Raw genomic sequence first — 12,993 nt, 5'->3', positions numbered from 1 at the left:
CTAATTTTTGAGTCATTTTCCAGATTTTCTTTTCTTGTTCATCATCCCCCACTCCCCATCACCCAGCCCAACACAATCTCGAGCTATCCATAGCTCCATCCGATCATCCATCTGGCGCAAAGCTAGCCCGAACCCCGACACACTATTCGGCAAACCGGTAGAGTGATTGAATATCTGTCAATTTGTCTATATATGTGCGCACAAGGGTAAAATTTCCCTGTTGAAATTACAAGCAACTCCCTAAATCAGCGATTTGGCTGACTCCCGCAGCCCGGAGCCTACACATAGATCATGGCGTTCTTAAATCGCCGACAATTATCCAGCTCGCCAATGCTATCCCTCGTGGTCCTCCCATTCCTCATATTCCTCCTCAGCTTCGCTGGGCCAGCTTCTGCCGCCGGATCGGCCGTTCTGGGCCTTGACATCGGCACGGAATATTTCAAGGCCGCTCTCGTCAAACCCGGCATTCCGCTCGAGATCGTCCTCACTAAAGATTCGAAGCGCAAGGAGTCCGCTGCTGTCGCTTTCAAGCCCACAAGAGAGAGCGATGCGCTTTTTCCCGAACGATTCTATGGTGGTGATGCGCTCGCCCTCGCGGCTCGGTACCCGGACGACATTTACATCAACTTGAAGACTCTTTTGGGCGTTCCGTTCAATGATGGCGATGAGGAGGCAGTCGAGGCATATTGGAGCAGGTTCCCCGCGTTGAAATTGGAGTCCGCCCCCGATGGCCGCGGCTCTGTTGCTCTCCGCAGTAACCGGTTAGGAGAGGTGCAGAAGAGGGAGGCCTTCTTGGTTGAAGAGATTTTGGCAATGCAGTTGAAGCAGATCAAGGCCAATGCCGATACGTTGGCTGGAAAGGGATCCGATGTCCGCGATGTCGTCATTACCTACCCTGTGTTCTACACCGCGGAGGAGAAGCGCAGCCTCGAGTTGGCGGCTGAGCTGGCGGGTCTGAAGATCCAGGCTCTTGTCAGTGATGGATTGGCTGTCGGTTTGAACTACGCCACCAGCCGTACTTTCCCCAGTGTTTCTGATGGCGAGAAGCCTGAATACCACATCGTGTATGACATGGGTGCTGGATCTACGACCGCGAGTGTTTTGCGATTCCAGAGCCGCAAGGTTAAGGATATTGGCAAATTCAACAAGACCATCCAGGAAGTTCATGTTGTTGGATCTGGTTGGGACAAGTCACTTGGAGGCGACTCCCTGAACGACCTCATTGTGAACGACATGGTCGCCCACTTGGTTGAGGACAAGAAGCTCAAGGATAAGGTTACTCCAGCTGAAATCAAGGCACACGGAAAGACTATGTCCAGACTCTGGAAGGATTCAGAGAAGCTCCGACAGGTTCTGAGCGCCAACACCGAGGCTTCGACAAGCTTCGAGGGACTGTTCGACGAGAATGTCAACTTCAAGTACAAGCTGAGCCGTGCCAACTTTGAGAAGATGGCTGCTGAGTATGTCGCCCGCATTGGAGCCCCAGTGGAGCAGGCTTTGACAGCGGCCGGCCTTCAATTGAGCGATGTCGAATCTGTTGTACTTCACGGTGGAGCGATCCGGACTCCATTCGTCCAGAAGCAATTGGAGGACTTCGCTGGCTCTTCTAAGAAGATCAGAACCAACGTCAACGCTGATGAGGCGGCTGTGTTTGGTGCTGCCTTCAAGGGAGCTGCTCTGAGCCCCAGTTTCCGTGTTAAGGATATTCGCACCGGTGACGCCGCTTCGTACCCCATCTCCTTGAAGTGGAACTCAGACGGCAAGCAAAGAAATCAGAAGCTATTCACCGCCACTTCCCAGGTCGGTCCTGAGAAGCAAGTCACTGTGAAAAACCTGGAGGATTTCGAATTCAGCTTCGCCCAGCATGTTTCCAAGGATAAAGAACAGCCTATCCTCAGTGTCCAGACCCAGAACCTTACTGCGTCGGTTGCCAAGCTCAAGGATAACTTTGGCTGCACCACTGCGAACATTACCACGAAGTTCACCATCCGCCTCAGCCCTGTGGACGGTCTTCCTGAGGTTGTGGCTGGTACCGTCAGCTGCGAGGTGGAATCCGAGAAGAAGGGAATTGTCGAAGACGTCAAGGGCTTCTTCGGCCTTGGCAAGAAAGACGAGCAGGAGCCCCTCGGCGAAGATGGCGAACCTCGTGAATCGATTACCCTCGAGCCTGAGACGGAGTCCTCCACTGCATCCTCTGCCAGTTCCAAGACCACCACCACCTCCACCAAGGACGCAAAGAAGGACGCAAAGGCTACTCCTCAGGTCAAGCTTGAAGTTATCCCGATCAGCTTGAAGTCTGTCGCGCTTGGAACTCCAGCGCCATCAGTCGCAGAGCTCAGTCGCATTAACGGCCGTCTCCTTGCTTTCGATAATTCGGACCGTGACCGCATCCTGCGCGAAGAGGCTCTTAATGAATTGGAATCTTTCATCTACCGTAGCCGAGACCTCGCCGAGAACGAGGAGTTCATCAAGGCAGTCAAGCCGGATCAACTCATTGTTCTCTCCGAGAGAGTCTCTAAGGCCAGCGACTGGCTGTACGAAGAGGGCGATAACGCGAAGACTGCCGATTTCCAGACGAAGCTCAAGGACCTGAAGGCCATCGTCAACCCTGCACTGAAGCGGATGAAGGAGAGCTCTTCTCGCCCAGCACGCGTGCAGTTGCTCAAGGACATGCTCAAGAACGCCGAGTCAATGAAGGAATTGATCAAGAACCAGATCGACAACGACGAGCAGATCTACTCCTCTTCCCTCTCGGCCTCAAGCGCTTCCTCCACCTCCACCTCCACCTCCACCTCCACCGAGACCAGCTCATCGACCCCAGCCCCCGCCGCTTCTGACGAGGGTCTCGATGATCTCGATGAAGACGCATACTCCGCTTCTTCATCTTCGACCACATCTACTAAGAGTACTGCTGCGGCCAAGCCCACAGGCCCCAAGTACTCCCTATTCACTCCCGCCGACCTCACGGCCATCACCCAGGCCTACGAGTCCACCAACCCCTGGCTCGAAACCCAGCTCGGTCTGCAGGAGACGCTTACCGAGTCTGATGACCCGGCTTTGACCGTTTTGGAGGTCGACTCGCGGCTGCGCGAGTTCGAGCGCATCCTTAACCGCATGTACGAGAGGATGACTGCAAATGCTGGCCAGCAGAAGAAGAGCAGCAGCAGCGGTAAGAAGGGGTCCAAGGAAAAGAAGAAGCCCGAGGCCGAGAAGAGCAAGGGTAAGGGCAAGGACCAGCCCAAGGAAAAGGAGGATCTTCCCAAAGATGAGCTGTAAAATAACCATCCCCTTGTTCCTTTCCACTATGCATTTTACATTTGTTTCCCTTTTTTCACTCTTGACTCGTACAGAGCATTTCATTCTAACGCAACCCATGTATCATGCACACACACTACATCCTGGAAGATAGAAAAAGAACCATAATGGAGTTTGGGCTGAGCGTTAGCAGTTTTATTGTCTCTGGTCCCTCTATTTTCTTGTACTATAAAGACCTCTACTCCACAGCCAATCGCTGTAGAAACCATCCGAGCTCTACAAATTCATGGATGCAAATCAAGTAGGGCTGAAACTGTCATTGCCAGTCCTATCATCCTATCATCCTATCATCCTATCATCCTATCAGAAGACCACTTCACCGGACTACACAATGCCAAGCGCATTAGTCCAACCTTGAAAGATCCTTTTAGTTCCCCTCGCCAGCACCAGCACCAAGACCAGCACCGGCTCCAGAACCAGCGCCGAAGCCACCTCCAAAGCCACCACCGAGGCCTCCGCCGATTGAGCCGCCGCCACCGCCGCCGCCGCCAAGTCCGCCAGGACCTATTATGACCATTCAATTAGAAGTGCCCCAACCAAATTGGAAAGCGCCGGAATGGCTAGTGTCATATAACATACCGGTAGGGGCAGCAATAGCGGCCAGAGCCAAGCTGAAGAGCGCGATGAGGAAGTTGGACTTCATTTTTTTAGATCGAGCTAATGGGCAATGACAGTCAATGATTAGCTCAATTGCCGCATGTGATAGAAGCGAGATGGTAATGAGTCTCACCGAATGACTTTAGAGGCTAAGCTTGGTAGAGAGGGAAGGTTGATTCCTATAGAACTGATATCCAGAACAGCGGGCGAATACCTCCATTTTATAGCTTGAGGTTCGACTTCGTCTTCCTTTCAGAGTACAAGACTGATCAGCTAGACTTTTCAGCTCGGTTCGGAGATTGGGAGGATTTCTTCGGTACGTTGCATGTGCAGCATCCAGTGATTTGTGCTGTCGGAGCGTCTGATTTACAATTCGTGGCTGTCCTGGTTCTGGCGGGTAGTGCTTTTACCTGCATCCTGAAGATTTTGATGCTGCTCACTTGAGTGATGCTGGGTGTTGAGTTTTTGGGGGTTGCTGTCTACCTTCGATTACAATATATGCTTCAGCTCTTTAAACTGGCACATGTTCCCTTCTGTCTTGATCTATGGTTTGTATTTGGCTTTGTTTAACAGGAAAGGAGCTAGTACAGAGTTACTAAGTATAGTCCGCCTAAACCTCTAGAAGAAATCAGATCTGCTTTCAAATTCGTCTGGCTACTTTGGAAAGCTCGATCCGATATGAGGTAAGCCTGTACAGCTTGTTCGGCTTAGACCTGGCCATTCTTCTGGAGGAGAATCTATAGAATGTTAGATCGACAATCTCTCACATGTAATAAGATGGGATAGAGGAGTCTGTGAGACGATTGGCCTCCTTTATAACTAGTTTCCAATGACTCGAAGATATCATCGTCCTTGGCAATCTACCAAATTCCTCATCAACTATAAACCTTATCCCAATGGTCTGAGACATAAATTGGGGCAGCAGACCTGTACATGATGAGAACGGTCTAGTTGAAGATGATATTAAAACGCGAGACTCGGTTTACATGATAGTAATTGCATCGGAAGTGTCCACGTGAGATCATTTTATAACAGCTCGCAACAATCTCCACCCGTAAAGGCCTTAGCTTTTGCATTTTGTGTTCTTTCTATCTGTTTGTTGACGGCCAATTGTCACACCACTGCTGTAACACGTGAATTCCATTCAAGGCACTGAAGGTATCGGGAATATGTTAGTTTGTATTTGCACAGCTATGTTTTAGATAAGAAAATATCTGGTCAGACAACTCCGAATGGGATCTATTGTTTATTGAAAGAGTCAAGCATTGAATGAGTGAATATAGAAGTGTAAGTATAAGGCTCCCCGTTCCAATGCGGTAAGTAGGGCTGATCCACACTTGGCCCTGCCGCGCTAAACCCAATCGGTAAGGAAAAGTTCCTGAAGTTCAACCTTCTCCATTCAACCCCACCCATTACGAACGATTGACACAACATGGAGAAGCCAGATATCGTGGAGTCTCCGCGCAAGCGACAGAAGACCGAAGATGTGGGCTCAAATGAGGTTGCTATCGCCGTTAATGGCGCAACGAAGACTCCGAGCACCGCAGTCTCAGATGCGCAGGCTCTGAAGGAAGTCGAGGTTGGTATCACAGAGTTTGTGAGCAACGATACCGAGGGATTCTCTGGTATCCTGAAAAAGAGGTGAGATATTCTGTTCCTCTACTTGAGGATTCTGCTAATAATCATCCGCAGATACACAGATTTCATGGTCAATGAGATCATGACCACCGGCGAAGTCGTCCACCTCCGAAGCCTCGATACGCCCAGCAAGCCCGAAAAGTCCGCGCCTACTACGACAGAGCCAAAAGCCCCTGAGGTGGAAACCCAGGCTACAGAGAAAACTGAGGCTACCCCGGCCAAGCAGGCGGAAACACCAGCCGAGTTCAAGGTTTCGGAAGAGGACCACACTCTTCTGGAGGAATACTTTGGCGCTCAAAATGCTGCCGAAATCATTGCGCTCCACAAGATCGCTATGGCTAAGCCAAAGGGTCGGCCCAGTGAATTTGGAAACGTCACCGTTGCCGTGTCTGATCGCGACCTTCGCACCAAGATCCACCAGGCCATCCGTCGCATCTTCAACTCTCAGCTAGAGTCTTCTACCGATGCAGAGGGAAATATGGCAATCACCGCGGCGAACAACCGTTTCAAGCGCGGCGCGACCGCAGGGCGAGCCAATGGCCGGATCCAGGGCCACCGAACAAACTGGGAAGAACTCGGCGGGCCATACCTGCATTTCACCATCTACAAGGAGAACAAGGACACAATGGAAGTCATCGGCTACATTGCTCGCTCATTGAAGATGAACCCCAAGGCCTTACAATTCGCTGGAACCAAGGATAGGCGGGGTGTGACCGTGCAGCGTGCCTGTGCTCTGCGCGTTCACGTCAATCGCCTTGCACAAGTGAACTCGGAACTTCGCAATGCTTATATCGGAGACTTTGAGTACCGCAAGCAAGGCCTGGAGCTTGGAGATTTGCAGGGCAATGAGTTCGTGATTACTCTGCGCGACGTTGAAATTGCCGGCGTGAGCCTGAGTGATCCTCAGGCCGCGATTGCCAAGGCGTCAGAGGTCGTCAATACCTCTTTGAAGAACCTCTACCAGCGAGGATACTTCAACTACTACGGTCTCCAGCGATTTGGAACCTTCGCAACCCGGACGGACATAGTCGGTGTCAAGATGCTCCAGGGAGATTTCAAGGGCGCATGCGATGCTATTCTGCAGTTTGCTCCTGAATCTCTTCAGGCGGCAATGGAGGGTAAAATGTCTACTGCTAACATCGGCAATGATGACAAGGATCGCGCCATGGCCATTAATATTTTCCAGTCTGGCGGTAGCGTCAACGACGCTCTGCAAAAGATGCCGCGCAAGTTCTCCGCTGAAAACAATCTAATCCGCCACCTCGGAAGGAACAGCAAGGATTATTTGGGTGCGCTGCAGACTATCCCCCGGAACTTGCGGTTGATGTACGTGCACGCATACCAGTCACTTGTCTGGAACTTTGCTTTAAGTGAGCGCTGGCGCCTCTACGGCGACAGGGTGGTGGAAGGCGATCTCATCATTATCCAAGAGCACCGCGAGAAGGAACCCGCCTCTGCTGTTGAGGCTGCCGAGACTGTCGATGCTGACGGTGAAATTATTGTTGTTCCTCAGGGCGAGGACAGTGCCGTTGCGGCTGAGGACATGTTCATGCGGGCACGTGCCTTGACGGCCGAAGAGGCAGCCAGTGGCAAATATACCATCTTTGACCTGGTGCTTCCCCAGCCTGGATATGACATTATCTATCCCGAAAACGAAATGAAGGAATTCTATCGTCGCTTCATGGAAAGCGAGCAGGGTGGTGGCCTTGACCCGTCCAACATGCGCCGCAAGTGGAAGGACATCAGCCTTAGCGGCAGCTACCGCAAGGTTTTCAGCCGCATGGTGGGAGACAACTACTCTTTCGACGTGAAGCTTTATTCCAAGGACGATGAGCAGTTCGTTAAGACGGAGCTGCAAAAGCTGGAGCCTGAGGATGAGAATGCCGATACCACCAAGGCCGATGAGACCGCAGCTGATAAGCTGGCTGTTGTTTTGAAATTCCAGTTGGGATCCAGCCAGTACGCCACCATGGCTCTTCGGGAATTGACGCACGGAAAGGCCACAGCCCACAAGGCTGAATTCGGTGGAAGATAATCGGAATAAGAATCAGCACCAACACTTATCATCCCTGTACATGACCTCGAAATGCCCAATGCTATGACTACTACTATGGTCAGGATATCATTCCAGTCATATTCAAGTAAATAGTCTGAAATACACAACTTGTACCCTATTACAATGAAGACCTCACTGAACTCGCCCAAAACGCCAGAGAACCAAAAGAAAATCACGTAAAAGAAGCTCCAGACCAAGCTTAGCCTCATTATATCATATCATCTTACCGACACCCTCAAACTCCCCGAAACCGCCTCCTCTCCTGCTCACCTATCGGCGACACCTCATCAAAAGACGACACCACAGAAACCTCATCAAGGTCCCTCTCCCTCCTCCGCCCGTCCAAATCAGACACATCAGAAACAGCGTCATCATCATCATCCGAACCACCAACAGCAATGCCAATACCAACCTCATCATCCGAGAAATCCTCAAACGGCATCCTAGCCAACCGCGACGGTCCCCTCGACGACGACGTAACAGACCCAACCCGACTCCTAAAATCCTGCTCCGTAGCACTCCGCCTCTGATCCATCGAAACAGCAACCGCAACCCCAAGTTCCGCCTCAGAATCACCAGGTCCAGGCGCCATAGATGTGCGGTGCACGGAGCTCGAGCCAGGACTAGGACGGGGACTGGGCGTTCGGCCCCGACTTTCCGTCGAGGGCGAGATGCTGATAATCGGGATCCGGGGCATGAGCATGGGCATGGACGTGGCCGCTGAGGACATTGCCGGGGTGCAAAGTGAACGTCTTGGTTCTGGTGTCGAGGATTTAGGAGATATCATTAGCTCTTGTGTTGATACTCCGCTTCGATGGCCTGTTGCTATGTCGTAGGGTGGTGGCAGGGTGTTCCGTTCCTTTTCCCGGCGTCGTCGTCGGGAGAGGAAGAATACGAGCGCTAGGATTAGAGCTAGGCCGATTACTGATACTGGAACTGCTATGGCGATTTTTGTTGTTTTTGATGGACCACCGGAGAAAGCGGTTGGGTCGCTGGTTGCTGAGGTTGTTTCTGAGGATGAGGCTGAGATTGTGGTTGTTGTTGGGGCGGATGCGAGAGCGGATAGGTTTGAAATTGACGGTGTGGTCGAGGGTGTTTGTGTTTGTGTTGGTGATGGAGTATATGAAGTTGTATCCAGTAGGCTGGTTGGACTCGCTTCTGAACTGATACCATTGACAGTCGATGTCTCACTTGGTGCTGGTTGTGTGGTCAACTCGCTGACAGAGGGCCATGAAACGGTTCCAGGAAAGATACCTGTCACCGGCACTGCTGGATCTACCCAGCTTGACGATTCTGCAAGATTCTTGTTGTTTCCGCCGGGTGCGGTCGTGAGCACCACATCCCGGCCCGCTGATGCCACCGGCGCGATTGGAGGATATTCCGATCTAATGGTATTTGCATCATCAAGTCCAGTGCCCAACATTGCAAATGGCAAGAATCCCAAGAATCTTCCCATAGCAGATATGGTAGGTTGAAGTTGGATTCTCGGGGCACTTTTGTCTTATGTGAAGGCTCCAAAGCGAATACAAAGAACCGCCACGAAAGATGGTACAAAAGACACTGGCGCTAGAATTATCCCTTTCAATAACCGCTTTAGGCAACTCCCCGATGTCTTTGTATAAAATAATTAAATATGCCCAGATTCGAGAACAGAGTAGTTGGAAGGTAACAGGAAATGCGAAGCTCCAAAGGATCTTTGGAAGAATAAAAACGAACATTCACAAATAATGTACAGACCCAACAGCCCCCGAGTGGGGGTTGAAGCACTGCCCTCAAGATGAGACGCTCTAACAAAGAAGCGCTTCGACATGCATCACTAGACTCGGCGTCAATGAAAGTTCACATTACTCTGATCCCTTTGAACTAACACACTTGCCTTTCAAAGAAAATATCAATCGCACAAATAATTATTAGGATATTAAGATATACAAATCATTGAAACTTGAAATTCATGAGGCTCATAGATTCTATTTTTACGACGTTCGCGCTAAAATGGGGCCACGTAGGATCAGCACGAGCCCTAACTGCTTTCTGTTTAGTTTCTAGGCGGGTGAGTTCGAACAACATAGGCCTACATTTTATGGGGGATTTTATTATTGGATTATTCCTTTGACGCCGATGCTGACAGGAGTGGCATGTGCATTTAAATGAGGGAGCCAATAGTAAATGCCTATGCTTAACAAGAATTCGTTTAAAATCGAGAGTACAGCTTCCAGTTTCTACTCTCGGGGCCGTATAATCTACATAAAATTATGCAAATGAGTAGGCCATAGCTCAACTATCAGGCTACAAACAATTCATACTTAATGTTAGGCCAAACACATCGTTGGTATGAATTGCCCATAGAACTAGTAGACATCAGAATTGGGAGCACGATACTGCTAAAATTAGACCAATCACTAACCCAAGACTGTGCGGTGTACGGTGATAATTCGAGATTTGCAAATTGTACTAACCCCAAATGTGATTTAGTCGTAGATCGCATAGAATAACAAATTTCAAGCTATGATCTCTTGATTCATATTCGTAATCTGATTGTATAAGTTCGTTAGGGTGTCCTCCAAAAGCTCAGGTGATATGAAGTATATATTTTCAACTTATTTTTAGGTGGTATACTGTAGGTCTCGAGTATTGCCGCGCAATATAATGTAAGTTGATAACGTCGGCTGATATAACCTAGTTCCGGACTACCTAGGTAGAATCAGTTTTCAGAAGTCGAAGTAAATCACCAGAATTGCTCAAGACAGCTAGAATCAGTAAAAGTGGGGATAAACGTGGTGTTTTTCAAGACTAATTCAGATGATGCTAAGTTGATTAAGAATGTGAGAATAATGTGGAGATGAATTCCTAGGATTTCAGGCTAGTAGGTCGAAGTACTTAACCAGACCTCGGGATAGATAGTGTATGAGGTAACTATTACGACGTAATGAGTGATTGTATCCATGGATGGCTCCTCCACTAGTCGCACATGTCGCAGAAGAGAGCTCTAGGGCTGAGTTGATTTGGTCCAATGTCTACGCTGCTTCGAATCCACACATGCCCAGACTGCCCAGGCTCCCCAGACTGTGAGGACCACACACGGGTTTTCACACTTACTAGGTACTTTACTGCTGGGAGTTCCCTCGCTCTTTAATCTTATTCTTCAGTCTTGCGGCTTACAAGGTTAAAGACAAAACTCGAGCATGGCCAATGGATTCCTCCCATACCACGAACCTGGAAGTATGTACCCAAGCATATCCCAATTGATCTCTGCTCATTTCCTCACTGATTAATTATCGCAGCTGTCGACATCCTCATCATCGTTTCTTTCTTCTTTTTCCTTTCCCTTGCAAGATGGGTCTCCGCGAAGGTGATCCAGGCCGGAATTATAGGTCAAATCGCCGTCGGCATCATCTACGGTGTACCGTTGGCCAATATCCTTGAACATGGCTGGCAAGAGACTTTTATCACTCTAGGATATGTCGGTCTGATTTTGATCATTTTCGAAGGTAAGTGGGAGAAAGTTTTCACCTTGGCTTGGCTGCTTGGCTTCATCGGATACTGATGTCATCCATTCTAGGTGGTCTTGGCACTCGTGTGGACTTGCTTAAGCAGAACTTCACTTTGAGTATGGTTGGCGCTGCAACTGGCGTTTTATTTCCTATTGGTCTTTCATACCTTTTACTCTATCTTGGTTTTGGATATGGTTGGTTTTACTTGCCCCAATTCGTATAGTCAAAGCTAATGTGGGCCAGGTGCGGTGGAGACCTTCATTATCGGCGCATCCCTTTCCGCTACCTCACTCGGTAAACTATCCTTCCTCGGAAGTTCTCATTTGATTTCGTTTCAGTTGCTGATAAATATTAGGGACCACCTTTGCTGTGATCAGCTCTGCGTCTAGCTCGGTCAATCTCGCCGAGACTCGAGTGGGGTCGGTTCTGGTGAGCGCTGCTGTCATCGACGATGTTGTAGGACTTGTTATGTTAAGGTGCGTACTTATTTGAGCTGGAGTAAGGTGTGTGGTTAATTCATCAAGCTGACTAGCTACATAGTGTCATTGGCGACTTAGGCAAACTTTCAGACGATGGCAATAATGTCAATCTGGGTTGGCTTATTGGGCGTCCCATAGTGGCATCGATAGGCATGGCCGTCGTAACGCCCATCGTCACCAAATGGGTCTTTGCGCCTTTTTTCCGCAAGTTCATTGAATACCGCTTTGCGCGCTTCGACCATATCTCCAACATCATCCTCATGACACTTGTTCTTTCGGCTTTTATTGCGATTGCTGGCTTTACTGGTACATCCGTCTTGTTTGGTGCCTTTCTAGCGGGCGTATTTCTCACATACATACCGAGCAAGCACCCCGAAGGACCATTTGTTGTCATGAGTCGTGAGGAAGGCGAGCGCGAGGCGGATAAAAGTCCCACTTTCATTCATACCTTTGAGAAATATTTGTTAGGACCTCAGCAGTACTTGATGGAACCTTTGTTCTTCGCAAGTATCGGATTTGCAATTCCGTTCTTGAAGCTGTGGACGGGAAAACGCATTTGGAGAGGGGTGGTTTACACCCTCCTGATGGCGTTTGCAAAGGTATACAGGTATCCAAATCGTTTCTCAGCAATTGAGCTAATGAATTTATCTAGTGTATTGTCGGAATCTGGATCCCCATATGGCAACTCGTTTTGGGGGGTAAATCTCCTAAAAAAGAGTCACTTGAAGAGCAGAAAAGACAGGGACAACCAAAAACCGAGGACAACAACACAAGCCACGAAGAACAAAGTGAACAAGAGAAGGGGAAGAGGTGGAACCGGGCCTGGCTCGCCGCAACACTTTTAGGATCTGCCATGGTAGCACGCGGTGAGATTGGGCTTTTGATAATCGAAATCGGACACAACGAAACTCCGTACGTCAGTGACGAAGGTTTCATAACTGGCGTCTGGGCTATTCTTTTGAATACCATCATTGGCCCAGTTACCGTCGGTCTCCTGGTTCGATTCTACGCGCAAGAAATTGAAGGAGGGGAGTGGGGAGTGCAGGGTACTCCTGTGACTATCTCGAGCCATGATATTGGGCATGAAGCGGTATAGACGTTTTGCGAAGATTACATATCAGGTGGAGGGATATGGCTGTACATAGCATATGGATGCGCTATGAGAGAGTTGATATATCTGACTGATAAGCCGAATACCCTGAACAATGTGAGATGAAGCTGTTGTTTGATACGGGTGGCATGAGGGGTTTATATTATGAAAATTCAAAGGTAACCCCCGGGGCCTCATACCTACCTAGGGTAGTAGTATAGTGTGAAATGTAAAAATTAAGCTTGTTTGTACAATCCATGGATGCGTTGATTTGGCTTAGATGGCAAGGAATACGAGTACGAGTCCATGTGGGCCAAGCTAATAATA

At 49.4% G+C, this 12,993-nt stretch overlaps 5 protein-coding genes across 5 annotated transcripts; 3 read left to right on the top strand and 2 right to left on the bottom strand.

Annotated features, from left to right (window-relative positions):
* Positions 1-291: 291 nt before the first annotated feature.
* Positions 292-3,276, top strand: N7471_003626 (Hsp70 family protein; the record flags this gene model as incomplete). The annotated part of the gene is made up of 1 exon (XM_057276346.1): positions 292-3,276. One exon carries the CDS (start codon positions 292-294, stop codon positions 3,274-3,276), a length of 2,985 nt encoding a protein of 994 aa, XP_057135956.1.
* Positions 3,277-3,682: 406 nt separating this feature from the next.
* N7471_003625 (uncharacterized protein) lies at positions 3,683-3,958 on the bottom strand (the record flags this gene model as incomplete). Its single annotated transcript, XM_057276345.1, has 2 exons — positions 3,683-3,819; positions 3,895-3,958. 2 exons carry the CDS (start codon positions 3,956-3,958, stop codon positions 3,683-3,685), a joined length of 201 nt encoding a protein of 66 aa, XP_057135955.1.
* Positions 3,959-5,331: 1,373 nt separating this feature from the next.
* Positions 5,332-7,585, top strand: N7471_003624 (pseudouridine synthase PUS7; the record flags this gene model as incomplete). The annotated part of the gene is made up of 2 exons (XM_057276344.1): positions 5,332-5,553; positions 5,605-7,585. Exons 1-2 carry the CDS (start codon positions 5,345-5,347, stop codon positions 7,583-7,585), a joined length of 2,190 nt encoding a protein of 729 aa, XP_057135954.1. The 5' UTR covers positions 5,332-5,344.
* Positions 7,586-7,841: 256 nt separating this feature from the next.
* N7471_003623 (uncharacterized protein) lies at positions 7,842-9,029 on the bottom strand (the record flags this gene model as incomplete). The annotated part of the gene is made up of 1 exon (XM_057276343.1): positions 7,842-9,029. The coding sequence occupies one exon, from the start codon at positions 9,027-9,029 to the stop codon at positions 7,842-7,844; it is 1,188 nt and encodes a 395-aa protein (XP_057135953.1).
* Positions 9,030-10,788: 1,759 nt separating this feature from the next.
* On the top strand, positions 10,789-12,672 carry N7471_003622 (cation:proton antiporter; the record flags this gene model as incomplete). Its single annotated transcript, XM_057276342.1, has 7 exons — positions 10,789-10,825; positions 10,888-11,094; positions 11,166-11,291; positions 11,341-11,391; positions 11,453-11,573; positions 11,638-12,175; positions 12,229-12,672. 7 exons carry the CDS (start codon positions 10,789-10,791, stop codon positions 12,670-12,672), a joined length of 1,524 nt encoding a protein of 507 aa, XP_057135952.1.
* Positions 12,673-12,993: the final 321 nt, after the last annotated feature.

Source organism: Penicillium samsonianum, assembly GCF_028829775.1.
Source record: "Penicillium samsonianum strain IBT 33392 chromosome Unknown utg000003l_segment0_segment0, whole genome shotgun sequence".
Classification (NCBI taxonomy): Eukaryota; Fungi; Ascomycota; class Eurotiomycetes; order Eurotiales; family Aspergillaceae; genus Penicillium; species Penicillium samsonianum.
Note: the sequence above shows the minus strand (reverse complement) of the source record. Positions and strands in the feature narration are given on the sequence as shown.